Genomic DNA, 14,165 nt, shown 5'->3' with positions numbered 1-14,165 from the left:
CAGCCGCCCCAGCCCCCCACCGCTTCCAAAGGGGCGAGCGACGCCAAGCTCTGCGCTCTCTACAAAGAGGCCGAGCTGCGCCTGAAGGGTAGCAGCAACACCACCGAGTGTGTGCCCGTGCCCACCTCCGAGCACGTGGCCGAGATCGTGGGCAGGCAAGGTAAGCGGGCATTGGGACTGTGGACAGGGACTTGGGGTGGGGGACACCCATCCCCAGCGCGGAAAGTTCATTTCCTTCCTCCCTGCCTGCCTCCGTCTCTATCCCTTCCCCACAAAGGGGGACCCGCCCCCTCCCTGATCTCCAAGTGCCACAAAGTTCCCTGCTACCCACAGTCGGGATGACTCTCTGGATCCTTCCTCCCCCCAGGGCTCTTGCCCTCAGACAAAGAAATATCTTCTCACTGGGAGAGGGAAAGGGGAGGGGGTCTAGTCTCCCAATCCTGGAAGGCTGTCCGGAGGGGGTGTCTACTCATAGCGGGGAGGCGAGGGGGGACTGGCCGAATGTGCAAAGAGTCGCTCAGAAGTCCCTACTCCCGTGTCTGTTAGTAGGTTGAGGCAGGGGCACCCCTGGGACCCCCACACTCCTGGAGTTACAGACTTTAGGGGAGACCTGGCCCTCGAAGCCCAACTGAGTATCTGTCTCTTTGTTGGGCTGAGTGTAGGAATGGAAGGGGGTGTGGCTCAGGGGAGGGTCCCAGCCTGGGGGAGAGGTGGTAAAGGGGACAGCAGGGAGAAGGGGATCTTATGGTCACCTGCACACCAAAGTTGGAAGTCTGTGGGGTTTGGGAAGGGGTGCTCCCAAGGAAGTGAGATGTCTGTCCTGGCCTGGACCTCTCTTCCCTCTCTCTGGCTTTTGTTCTGGGCTGGCCACAGCCAGGGGTCAGAGGCCTGTTGAGGGGTCTCTGGTAGTGGGAGACAAGGACAGGGCAGGAATAGAGTGTGCTAGGGTGTAAGAAACCATCACCTGAAGATTTGGTGATGAGCTGGTGTCTGTGGGTGTGTGTGTGTTTAGAATTAATCCAGTGTAGTGTGTCTGATACCACACCCTCCTCAGCTCCAGCATCCCTAGGCAACTGTGTGGGGTATGTATTGGTGAGGGTCCAGACAGAGCATTCGGGATGTTGGGGAACCTTCCCTCTTCCAGTTTCCCAAAGGGGAGTAGGAGAGCAGGATCTGGAAATTGTATAGGGGCTGGGCTGGGGAGGTGTGGGGTGGGGGAGGAGCAGGGGAGGAGCTGTCCCACAGTGGGGAACAATAGAGGAGCTGCATTCCGACTGGGAGTGAGGGAGGAGGCAGGCGGCTGGCGGGGGGAAGATGGGAGGCGGGCCTGGCAGGCCCCTAGTCTACATCCCACCTCAACCACTGGCAAGCTTGGGTTAGGGGATTTTACCGGGAGACCAAGAAGGGAGATGAAGATGCCACTCCCCTTCATACTCCCCATCCCCCTGGGGCACTCCTTCTCTTGAGATTTCTGTTAGAAAGTTGATTTCTTAGCTTATCAGAAACGGAGTGTCCAGAGCCCTGGAATTGAGTGGGGAAAGTGATCTTTTTTCTTGAGTGTGGGGGTGGTCTTGGGAGTCTCTGGATTTTAATGGGATCATCCTTTCCTCTTTTGCCTCTGCTTCCAGGCCTGTCCCTCATAAACGTAGGGGATTTCTCCTATTCAGACAAGCTTCTCCATCATTTAAAAATAGGTGGAAGTGGAAGTGCTCCCTCTTGTCTAACCTCCCTTTTATCTACTGCACTATTAGTGTTCTTCTATATGACCTCTAGGAAGGTGAAGCCCACTGAATCTTCCCTTCCAGAGACGCTTCTTCAGTGTTGCAGGATCCCGAATGAGGTCCATCTCCCAGTGCTGTACCTCCTAGCCCCTAAGCTTTTCTCTTTCCCCTGGTCTGTTCTCCCTACCCCAACCTCAACCCCCAAAGATACCTTGATGTCACCTAAGCTTACAGAGCCAAAACTTATAGCTAGAGCCTATGTGGTAGGAAAGGGGACCTCTTTGTTCCTGAACCCTCCAAGTCTCACAAATAAAACAATCATTTACTGACTTGTTAAGTGCTGTCGAGTAGGTTTTGACCCATAGTGACCCTGTATAGGGTTTCTGAGGAGTGGCTGGTGAGCTTGAACCACCAACCTTGAGGTTCAAACCAACTTTGCAGTAAGAATATCGACTTAACAGGTAGGACTTCTCAACTGACAAGAAGTCTAAAAACAAGGAAGTGGCGCAAATTCTCCTTCCTAAGGTTTCTTGAAGGTGAAGAGAGCTACCCCAACCCATTCCCTCTACTCCCCACCCCTAATCTGGTAGTTCAGAGGCTATCTGGATTAGAAAAAGAAGAAATATATGAGCTCATCTCAGGCCTGTGTTTGAGGGTTGGCAGAGTCAGAAAACTAGGACCACATGTCTTGGTTTTAAGGAGATAGGTAGTGTGATGGGGGAGTGAGAAAGAATACTGAGTTGCATGCCTGATAAAGGGTGTGAGCGCATCTGTGTGTGAATGGGGGCAAAAGTTGTGGGCGTGTGTAGGAATGTGCTGTTTGTGTGTTGGAGAGGATGGAGATGGAAGAGTGGACTATATGGAAGGTTGAAACACAGGGGCTCTGTATAAATGAAAGGAGTGTGTAAAAGTGTACATCAGGCTCACCCCACAAGTATGGTTTAGATAAAGGCACATAACGCATCACAATTCTTAAGTACATGTGAGCAAACTCACTTACACGTGGCGTGTGTGCTTCATAAAAGGGTGTGAATCTCTGAAGCTCCTGTGTGAAGCTGTGGGGATAGAAGAGGAACGTGGGAAAAGAGCAGGCCTTGTCCAGTTAGCCATCAAGGTCTGTAGCCTTTAGAGGTGGCCTGGACTTTCCAGCCTCCCTTAGGTTTCTCTCTTCCCTTCTCCCTCTTTGTCTCTCTTTGTTTGGGCCTTTCTTCTCTCTTCCTGCTTCTCCCCTCAACCTCTCAGCTTTAACCTATTAGTGTTCTTCTATATCCTTTAAAGCACAACAGGCTCAGAGTACCCTTCCCCTTACCTTACTCAGCCCCCATTCCCATCACTGCTCTCCTGTCATCAGGGGGACAGGAGTGTCTCTTAGGTGGGGAGCTGCTTCTTCACACTGTGTATTTTTATCTTCATACTCTTGCTCTCCCTCTTGAACTCTGATTCTCATTCCTATCCGGGTCCCCCATATTCCATGAGTCACTGCAATTTGGGACTCATTGAGAGACTAATGGGTAGAAGGCATGGGGGTAGTCATATTGAAGATGGGGGTCAGTGGTTCCTGAATAGACTGGAGGACATTTAATGAATGAATGCATGTTAAGTATATAATGTATAGTGTATATACTAAGTATATAGTGTATAGCGAGAGTTCTGTAGAAAGATGGGGGACAGTGACAGATAAGATTTTTTAAGTAATTTGGAAGTATGTACCTAGCCAGGAATTAGTAGAGAAACTGAGGGACCAGTCAGTGGTTGGAAAGGAGCTAGGGAATAGATTTGAGAAAAGTCTGAGTATTTGGGAGTTTCAAGGAGTTACTGAGTATGGAGCGCCCAGAATAGAACGAGAGGAAAAGTTGGTACATTTTAAAATCTATTATTGATAAAAAATGTTTGATAGATCTGAGATCCGGGGAGTGGATTTTTCCAGTCAGAGTGGATGGGAGAGGTAAGGGTTGTGTTTCCAAGGGTCGTCTAAGGGGTCCCTGGGGAGCTATGGTCTCTCTGAGTAAGAATCAGGGAGCTTAGTGGTCACAGCACAAACCTTGCCCTATGGTTTTTTTGTTTTTTTTTCCTCCCCTTCACACTATTCCAGGCTGCAAGATTAAGGCTCTGAGAGCCAAAACCAACACCTACATCAAGACGCCAGTGCGGGGCGAGGAACCCGTGTTCATGGTGACTGGGCGGCGGGAGGACGTGGCCACAGCACGGCGGGAAATCATCTCAGCAGCCGAGCACTTCTCCATGATCCGCGCCTCACGCAACAAGTCGGGTGCTGCCTTTGGTGTGGCGCCTGCTCTGCCAGGCCAGGTGACCATCCGTGTGCGGGTGCCCTACCGGGTGGTGGGACTAGTGGTAGGCCCCAAGGGGGCAACCATCAAGCGCATCCAGCAGCAGACCAACACATACATTATCACGCCCAGCCGAGACCGCGACCCAGTGTTCGAGATCACTGGGGCCCCTGGCAACGTGGAGCGTGCACGCGAAGAGATTGAGACGCACATCGCTGTGCGCACCGGCAAGATCCTCGAGTACAACAATGAGAACGACTTCCTGGCAGGGAGCCCCGACGCCGCTTTAGATAGCCGCTACTCTGAGGCCTGGAGGGTTCACCCGCCTGGCTGCAAGCCCCTCTCCACTTTCCGGCAGAACAGCTTGGGCTGCATCGGCGAGTGTGGAGTAGATTCTAGCTTTGAGGCCCCGCGCCTGGGCGAGCAGGGCGGAGACTTTGGTTACGGCGGGTACCTGTTTCCGGGCTATGGCGTGGGCAAGCAGGACGTGTACTACGGTGTGGCAGAGACCAGCCCCCCGCTCTGGGCGGGCCAGGAGAATGCCACACCCACCTCGGTGCTCTTCTCCTCTGCCTCCTCCTCCTCTTCCTCTTCAGCCAAGGCCCGCGCTGGGCCCCCAGGCGCGCATCGTTCTCCTGCTACCTCCGCGGAGCTGGCTGGACTCCCGAGGCGTCCTCCAGGAGAGCCGCTCCAAGGCTTTTCCAAACTTGGTGGGGGTGGTCTGCGGAGCCCTGGAGGCGGGCGCGATTGCATGGTGTGTTTCGAGAGCGAGGTGACTGCAGCTCTTGTGCCCTGCGGACACAACTTGTTCTGCATGGAGTGTGCAGTACGCATCTGTGAGAGGACGGACCCAGAGTGTCCCGTCTGCCACATCACAGCCACGCAAGCCATTCGAATATTCTCCTAAGTCCCCTGCCCCATACCTCCTGGCCCACTCCCCAGGGGCCGCCCTGGAGCTGTTTTCCACTAGGGCCTTTTGGAAATCAGTGATTTAAGGGGCAAGGTGCTTAGAAATACTTGCTCACTGGGGAGTGGAAAGGGAAGGCTGTGGTGGCTGGAAGGTGGGCCACCTTCAGAGCCTCTGGTTACCCTGTCCTGGGTATGTTTGGGAGGGGGGCCAGACCAGAAATTTTACTAGAGTTACAACTCTGATACCTCAACACACTCAAAAATTTGGGAGCAGCTAAGAGAAACTTGTTTTGCCAGAGGTGGTGGCTAATGCTGAACCTCCTAATCCTGATCCTCTTTGCCCACCTCCCCATCTTTGTGTATTCTACCCCTTCCTCTATGGAGGAAGTAGGGCAAAGGGTGAGGAAGAGTTACCATTTGTACCTAGAGGTGCTTTTTCCAATCCCCAAGCCTTCTGGTCCTGACCTCTGACCTCTTAACATGACTCTTTAACCCCCCAGTCCATATCCTATTTGGGAATCTTTCTGGAGGTTCCCACAGCCTAAGGAGGTTAGGACCCTATTGGAAGGCTGCAGAAGGCTTTGTAGGGGGAGGCGTGTCAATTCAATTAAGGGCTCAGAATCTGTCCCCACAAAGCTGGCTAGAAGAATCTGGAGAGGGGGCTGCTCTTCTCTGCTCCCTTCATCTTTTCCTTTCACTCTCTTTTCCCCTCCCTTCAGATTGTTTCTTCTCCTTTGCTCATTTCTTTCCCCCCAATTCTTCTCTTAGCTTCCCTTCATAGCTGTCAATTTCAGCTCTCTCTTACTCTTTCACTTGGTCTTTTCTTTCTTTCCATGACCTCCTGTCCCTTCCAGTCCAGCTTTGAGGATACCATTCTTCTGGGGAGAAGTCAGGGGAAGAACATCTTTATGAGCCCTCTGATTTCCTTCAGGTGTCAAGCCCTTTCCTACTTCCTCCAAAGAAACATCTTTCAATTTTTGATGGAATGTATCCCTATTTTCAGTGAAAATTTGTGGAGGGGACTAATACTGGGCTATCTAAAGGGTCAACCTTCCACTTTTCTCAATGGGCATTACATGTAGGGAGCTGTTCTTAGACTGGATTTTCTGGCTGTGGGCATGGGGATGGGAGGGTGTGCAGGGCAGTGTGTCTGCTATTTCAAGGAGCAGGAAAGGGCTTCAGGCAGGAGGAGAGGCTGGTGGAAGGAAGGACAGCTAGCTCCCTAAGTCTGCACCTCTTCCCCTGCAGTGCCTCACTCCCTGTACCCTTTTTTGGACCTGACCTGAATCCTCATTAGCTTCCTAATCATGAAGTCTCTGTCCCACCCCTTGTGGCTGAGGAGAGAGGCCAGGTCTTCAGAGAGGGGTCAGTCTGAGGTGAAGTTGGATTGGGGTGTATAGCAGGACCTGATTTGAAATTTTTTATTGTTACAGCTCTTGCATCCCTTTTCCTGCTTCTCTACTGCTCACTTGGGGCTGCCACTAGCCTCTCACCCTCCTGGTTCCGCTGGCCGGGCCAGGAGAGGACAGGGATGGCAGTCCCAGAGGGCCCCAGAAAACCCTTGTATATAATGGGCTGGGACTACTCTGAGTGATCTCTGAGCACTTAGCTCCTGAGTCCCATTCTTCCCAGATGGAGAAGGGGTGCAGGGATGGGGGCACAGAAGGGATTTCCTTCCCTCCTTCCTCCTGTTGTGAATTATCTCACTTATCTCCCTTCCCCTCCAGACCACCAGCCAGGGAGGGGAGAAGAAGGAGGTCACAGCCAAGAACACTGACCGGTGACAACTTCCCTCCTTCCCACCGTCGACGTGAGCCATCTTGAAATGTCTGTACAACAGAAACCAAACCAAATGGGCAAACCCCCACCCTTACCCCCTTTTGCTGGGGGCGGGTAGGGGGTGGTGGGAAGAAAGGATGTCTGTCTGTCGATCCCCCTCCCTCTTTCTACTCCTTACTCTCATAGGCAGAAGACTGTTACACTAGGGGGCTCAGATAATTCAATCCCACCCTTACTAATTGAGCCAAACCTAGAAAAAAACGCAAAATACACGTAGCGAGAGACAAAACAGAGGAGAGAATGAGAGGCGTGAGGGAGTGAGATAGGCAACCAACACAGAGGAAAGAAAACAAAAATAGCAAAAAAAAAAACAAAAAAACACAAAAAAAATTTTAAAGCAGTTCTTTATAATTTAATATTCTATTTTAATAAAGGCGTTTATTACCGTATAAATGTAGCAAAGAACCTGGGCTAATATGAAAAAAAAAAAGACTTTTTATTAGGTAATTTATTATATGAAAAGGATATTTTATTTTATGATAAAGTGATCCTTAAAAAAATAAAAAAACTTTAGAAGGTTTAGAATATATGTAGGGAGAGAAAAAGAAGAAAAAATACATTTGTATTCAGAGTTAAATCTTAAAAAAGTGTTTTTAATATATGTTCGGGTTTACGTTCCTTTTTCCCCCCACTTTTTTTTGGGGAGGAATGTCATTTGCTTTTCTGTGGGGAGCATCCTGGGATGGATGGTGAGAGGGGCTGGGGGAACCTGGTCCCTTCTGGGGCCCTCTGAATAGATTGGATTTCACTCCATGGGCTTCCCCTCCCCTCCTCCCCTCCCCCTCGGGGGAGCTGGCAGAGCCAAACAAAGAAAAGGATTAACAAGAAAGGAAGAAGCTGAGGACTGAGAATCCTGGGGTGTCCCCCCCCCTTCCCCTGCCCAGTCCCAGGGGTGAGTGAGGAGGGGAAGCTGAGAACTGAGGCCCAGCAGGCCCATGGGAACCCTCAGAGAGGTGTGAGATTTAAGAGAAATAGATTTTTTTTAACCAAAAAATGAGAGAGAAAGAGAAGAAAAAGAAACCGAGGGGTTTAAAAGAAAAGAATACTACAAATAATAATTATTAATAATAATAATAATTCAAATTTATTTCATATAATCCTAGAGAAAGAGAGAGAAAGAATTACTAGTTACTTAGTAGACAATATTCAGATAGCTTAAAGTTTAGTAGCATTGAGGGCCCCTGGGTCCAGTAGAATGTATAAAAGTCGTAACGAAAAGGAAAATAGAGGAGGGAAGTGGCTGAGTCGACCCTGAGTTACCCCATTTTTAGATACCAGGGTGGAAGCAGGTTGCAAGTTAAGGTTGTCAGCTTCCAGTCTGCTGGAATTGATTTTGAGAATCCTTGGATTTTTAAATTGTAGGAGAAATAGAAGAGGAGCTCAGTTCTGAAGGTCTTTGAAAGTGTGGTTGTTCAATAGACTTAAGCAGATGGGGGGCCTGGACTAAGGGCAACAGAAGAGGCCTTGACCATTCTGTCCATCTCTCTGCCTCTGTTGTGCCCTCCATCACCTGGGGCTTTTAGGGAGGATGGAGACTGGCTCAAATCCTCCTAAGTCAGCTTCTCAGGCCCAACTGAGGAAGTCCTTCTTAAAGTCTAACCTCAACCCACTCATTGCAGATTTGAAAGCCTAGTAGGTCAATTCCCAAACAGACACACATACGTACTACTTTACCTTCTCAGACCTTTAGGAGGACTGAGAAGATACATCTCTCATCCTTATTCCTACCCAACATATTCCACTTTGTTTTCTCCTTCCAAAGCAGCAGTGGAAGTAGCATTCTCAATAAATGTCCTTTAAAGCTATACTGTGCTTCACAGGTTAGCCAAGTGCTTTATTGTCTCATTGATGTTAGATTCCAAGAAGGACTTCCTATCCCAGGTGATTAAAGGGGCGATACCATCCTAGAAGATCTGGAGAACTGGTCCCCCAGGGTACAGAGGCAGGGGGAGGGCAGCAGTGACCTTGGGTGACCCCTACCCTAACCCTCTGTGCTCCAATCTTGTGTTCAGGTAGGGGTCATGCACCTTGCCCTGGCTTGGGGGCACATTGTCCTTCTCACAGACAATTGGGGAACATGTGAGAAATCAAGTTTTTTAAGCACTTGCCTTTTTACCAACCCCTGCTAGCAGTCAAGTGGGGTCCATCCCTCCTATCCAAGTTGGGTGGGAGGCCCCTTGGCTCTCCTTTTGGTAAGAGGGATGGGGCCAGTTTCATTACACCAAGGACTGTCATGTTCCTAGACCCCAAACACCCTTCTCCCTAATTTACTCTTTTCATCCCACCTAGGGACAGATTTCCCCTCTGCTCTATTTGTCCTAGAAACCCCCCTAGTTTGGAATGGTAGCACCCAGGGTGGGGAGGGGATTTCCCTCCCCCCATCCCTGCTTGAGGGTACTGTATGGGTGGGGTAGGGTGGGTTTGGGGGAGACAGCCCTGGGGCAGGAGGAATGGTCTCTCCACTGTAGAAAGTAGAGTAGGATTGTGGTCAGACTTAAATTGAGGCATCTAGTGAAGACACATACAAATCTGCTGAGGAGAAAAAGATTTCAAAAGCAAAATAAAAGGCGGGAAATAAACCTACCCATGAATAATCAAGTCAAAGTGATGTTGCACAAAATGCAGACAAACCAAGGAGGGGAAGGGTTAATGTATTAAATGTGCTATTCAGAACTTAATTTTATTAAAAGTATTATTACTTAAAGTTCGGCCTTTTTTCTCTAGCTTATGGGATGGGACCATCTTGGGGTGAATTAGAACCTTTGTGGGAATTGTCACTTGAGATTTTCTTTACTTTGATTCTGGGCATCCCTGCACACCTTACAGGAAGGCAAGGTCTTCAGAACATCCTCTTTCTACAGCTTCCTGCTTGAGCCTGCAAGCACTCAGTCTCCTCTCTTCTCCCCATTTTCTCCCTTCTCCTCGTTGGGGGGCAATTGACCTGCCACCCTGACCTACAGACAGGGTGATTAAGACCCTGCTTGAGCAGCTATCTCTTGGGCTTGGTGGAGAAGGGACCACAAAGACACACACACACACTCATTCCCACCAGACCCTTCAATGTATCCCTCTTGGGAGACAGGAAGGAAACAATGTCAAACTTGGGCATCCTACCTTCCAGGTTTTACCCTACCCCTCCCTCTAGTACACACAAGACAGGCCCTGTAGGAGGCCCTGATGCCCCTTCAACCTAACATCTCCCCCTGCATCCTCCCCTTGCCCCTAGCATTGGAGTGACCTCAGTTCTTGGCACCAGGGCCCTGGGCACCAGATGGTTCCCGCCGATGCTGTTTCCTTTGTCTAGCCTCCCAGATATCCCCTCCTCCGTGTTGCCCCCCTCCCCCACCTGCCCTGGGGGTTGGCAGAGGGAAGGGCGGGCACCTCCCACCCCCTTGGCACTCTCCCCAGACCACAGGGCTCCCTGAGGCAGCTGGCCCTGGGGTATAGTGGGTTTGAAGGAGAAGACTAGTGGAAGGGGAACAGGACTGAGGAGAGCCAAAACTGAAGCGGAGGCACCAACTGGAGGAGAAGGAGGAACAGAAGGAGGAAGCAAGATGGCCAGGCATCAATACAAAACAATTTTATTTTAGGGCCTAGACTGTGAGGATAAGGACAGATAATAGAGATGTGTGTGGTGGGGCACAAAGATTTCAGAGCTTTAAGGGGGCTATGGACCAGAAGTGGACACTGACATCCAAAAGCAAAGGGCAAGATAAGGTCCTGGGGCTTGGGGGCAGAAGTGGTTACCAGAATGCCGGTGGGGGCAAGGTTTGTGCTGAGCAAGATCAGAGGTTGATGCAACAGGCCCTTTTCTCCCCAGATCCTGGCTCCTGTCTGCCCAGGGTGATGGTATTGGTCCGAGTGTCGTTCTGTCTCTGCTTGGACACCTTTGCAAAGATCTCTGAGTGGGAAAAGGGCAATGATCACGCCAAGGAAAAACTGTAGAGCCCACACTGAGCACCCCCCCACACACACCCGTGCTCCACACCCCTTTCGTTATTGGCACTGGGGTAGCCACACTTAAAGGAGGTTTTGCTGGAAAGAAGTGGGGTTAGAGTACCTGGGCCCTTTCTACTTACTTGGTAAGAGGGCCTGAGGCGGGTAGGCAGTGGTACCCAGAGGCCCTGAGGAGGCTAGGGGCCCAGAGAGGGACTAGGAATCAGCTGGGTCCAGGGTTGGGGCCATGGGGAAGAATGGGGGTACCAAATGAAGACAATGGCTCTAACCTTTGAGGACAGTCTCAAAGGCCAGTTCAACATTGGTGGAGTCCAGGGCTGAGGTCTCCAGGAATAGCAGCCCATTGTTTTCTGGCAGGAAGGGAAACATACCATTAATTGAGAAATACAAAAGCAATAATGTTTGCTTAAGGTTTACTAAGTGCCAGATACTGTACTAAATCCTTGGCATGAAGTAGCTAATTTAATCATTAAAACAACCTTTGAGGTAGGTAAGATCATTACATCTCTTTTATAAAAGAAAAAAGGGAAGCCTAGAAAGAGGGAATGTGTAAGGAACTTACAAGGTGAGATGTGAGGCCAGGCCATGGGGCTCTAAAGTCTGTGCTGCCTCTAAACCCCAGAAAATTCCTGGAGAAAATGTGACTGGAACTGTCCAAGAGGAGCCCACCTCTACACTTAGGATCTCCAAGCATTGCAAGGTAAAGCTGTCTTAAAATCCACTATAAATAATTACCCTTGAACAGAATCACAGGGCAAAGGTGGGACATAGCGGGAGACACAGGACTTGGAGGGGAAGCACTGAGAGACAGCTCTGAGGGAGAGGAGGTGGAGGTAGGGGAACCCAATGCAAGAAGACCAGGTTGGAAGCCCTGGGGATGGGGTAGGGGTTGGAGAGGCTGGAGCTGGGAGCTTGTGGGAGAAACTGGAGGAATCTGACTGGGTCATAGTAGGTTCTCACCGGCAAACATGCGGGCCTCCTCAGTGGGCACTTCCCGGGCCTGGCTGAGATCACTCTTGTTGCCCACGAGCATGACAACTATGGTGGCCTCTGCATGGTCGTAGAGCTCCTTTAGCCAGCGCTCCACCACTGCGTACGTTTGGTGCTTGGTTAGGTCAAATACCAGTAGAGCCCCCACAGCACCACGATAGTACCTAGGCAAGGGGTAAGGGTGGACAGAGAGGCAAGATTAGGACCATGAGGCTCAGCCTCAGAGAGGAGCCATCAAATCAAAGTACTAGAGAAGCCAAACCCCAGCAGGGCAGCCCAAGGTTCTGGTGCCTCTCAGAGCCCTCTTAGAGCCTCCACAGCAACCTCACCTTTCCTTCTTCTCTGCTCAGTTCTTTTGTTCTGATTTTAGCCCTTACTATTCACTGTGGGTTAAGGAGCTCTGGTAGCGTAGCGATTACAAACCGGGCCAGCAGTTCGAAACTACTAGCTGTTCTGTGGGAAAAAGATGAGGCTTTCTGCTTCCGTAAAGATTTACAGCCTCGGAAACTCTATACAGGGTCGCTATGAGTTGGAACTGACTCCACCGCAAATAACAACAACGACATTCACTGTGGGTTAATGCTCCAGACTGCAAAGCCATTTGAACTGCAAGGTTGGAGGTTTAAGCTCAGCAGCTGCTCCTCAGAAACCCTATACAGGATCACTATGGGTTGGAACTGACTCAACGGCACTTAACAACAACAACATTCACTAATGAAAGGAGCCATGGTAACACTGCGGGTTAGCCATTGGGCTGCTAACTTCCAGGTCGGCAATTCAAATCCCTTAGCTGCTCTGTGGGAGAAATATAAGGCTGTCTGCTCTGTAAAGATTTCAGCCTTGCAAACCCTATGGAGCAGTTCTACTCTGTCTTATGAGTTGGAATTGACTCCGTGCTTATGTAAACTCTGGCCAAGTCTACCTCTTGGATGCACCCCCTCTGAGATCTTCATCCCAATGGCTCCTTGACCCACACACCTCTTCTCTCTTGTGGCCAGCTAATGCTTACTTCTTTCTAGTTCTAACTAAATGTCTACCCTACACAGCAGCCCCTGACCTGACCATCTCTGGGCTCCTTCAGACTGATGGTGGTGGTGGTGGTAGTGTGCCATGGAGTCAGTTCTAATTCATATCAATCTGTAAATCTTTATGGGAACAGAAAGCATCTTTCTCCTGTGGAACAGCTGGTAGTTTTGAACTGCTGACCTTGAAGTTAGCAGCCTGACTCATAACCACTATGCTACCAGAGCTCCTTACCACCAGCTCATACTGATGGCATCTAATTATTCCCATTTCATTGATGAGGCAACTGAGGCTCCTAAGTGATCAGTTGACCAGTCTAAGAGTATGTAACTGAAGCCCCTTGCTTCCTGCCTCCCTGAGAAGTGCTCTCCCCTATTGCAAACACTCAGACCACCCTTCACACAATTTGACTTGAAGCTGCCAGGAAGACAATCTGGATGAGGCTTCACTGCCAGGGTCTTGCTGCTTTGTAAACTGGAGCTGTCACTCTAGTCCTCGGTGTTTGTGGTCAGATGGTGAAGGCTGCCAAGTACAAAGCACTGTGCAGAGGTGAGGGGTGCTGTCGACCAACAGAGCTTGCTCTCATCCCAGCTCCTGACTGCCTGTTTCAACCTCTAGTTTCTTATGTTTAAGTGGATTAATTATAGCACTGTAACTCCTGGTAGTACTTTGAGGATTACATAAAATGACAAATACAAAGTGCCTTATACCTTCCCGGGCACATTGTAAGTGGTGGCAATGATTCGTGGTTTCAGGCCTAGTAGTTTGTTAGTAGCACTATATTCTGTCTTGGGCTGTTTGCTTCTCACAATACTGGGCCTTGAATTCTTTGAGGGAGGTGGCTCACCCAGAGAGGCACTAGTGAGTTCCCATGACGCCTTCTTCTCCTCCACCTTCCTCTAGATATATTCCCTGATTTCCCCAGCATCCCATACCCTCATGGCCCCCCAGGCCCAGGCTCACGCTGAAGTGATGGCTCGGTACCGCTCCAGGCCAGCTGTGTCCCAGATCTGAGCCTTGACTGCGGCAGTGCCCAGCATCACAGTGCGGGTGGAGAACTCAACCCCAATGGTGGTGCGGCTGTCGTGGCTGAACTCATTGCGGGTGAATCGGGATAGCAGATTGGTCTTGCCCACTCCTGACTCGCCAATCAGCACCACTGAAGGGGTGGAGAGAGAAAGGTTAAACATGGGGCAGAGTAGCTTCAAGTCCAAGCACAAGGAGCTGGGCTCTGAAACTGAAGAGGGAGCCAGAGCTCCTGGCAGGGGCTAGGGTCAGCTCTGCAACTCTGAAGGAGGCCAAAGGACCAGTTGTTTGGAGCAAGTTCAGGAGACATGATGTTTACATGCCCAGTGAAGGAGGCTTCCTGCAGAGCCTCTGCAATACATAAGACTATAGGTGGAAGCCTGAACCACATCCAGATCTCCAGAGATGGGAA

The 14,165-nt window shown here is 50.3% G+C and overlaps 2 protein-coding genes across 2 annotated transcripts in view; one reads left to right on the top strand and one right to left on the bottom strand.

The window, feature by feature from the left end:
- The window catches only part of MEX3A (mex-3 RNA binding family member A), a 5,242-nt gene extending 326 nt beyond the window's left edge, over nt 1-4,916 (top strand). Inside the window, exons 2-3 of the mRNA XM_006861730.1 lie at nt 4-160; nt 3,814-4,916. Of these exons, the coding sequence (XP_006861792.1) occupies nt 4-160; nt 3,814-4,916 (1,260 nt within the window). The remainder of the gene's footprint in view (nt 1-3; nt 161-3,813) is intronic.
- Nucleotides 4,917-10,542: 5,626 nt separating this feature from the next.
- The window catches only part of RAB25 (RAB25, member RAS oncogene family), a 9,772-nt gene continuing 6,149 nt past the window's right edge, over nt 10,543-14,165 (bottom strand). The window contains exons 2-5 of the mRNA XM_006861578.1: nt 13,691-13,886; nt 11,675-11,868; nt 10,984-11,064; nt 10,543-10,658 (exon numbers count right to left, since the gene is read on the bottom strand). Of these exons, the coding sequence (XP_006861640.1) occupies nt 10,543-10,658; nt 10,984-11,064; nt 11,675-11,868; nt 13,691-13,886 (587 nt within the window). The remainder of the gene's footprint in view (nt 10,659-10,983; nt 11,065-11,674; nt 11,869-13,690; nt 13,887-14,165) is intronic.

This window comes from Chrysochloris asiatica, unplaced genomic scaffold, assembly GCF_000296735.1.
Source record: "Chrysochloris asiatica unplaced genomic scaffold, ChrAsi1.0 scaffold00042, whole genome shotgun sequence".
Classification (NCBI taxonomy): Eukaryota; Metazoa; Chordata; class Mammalia; order Afrosoricida; family Chrysochloridae; genus Chrysochloris; species Chrysochloris asiatica.
The sequence above is the reverse complement of the archived record's forward strand: the minus strand, read 5'-3'. Positions and strand labels throughout refer to the sequence as shown.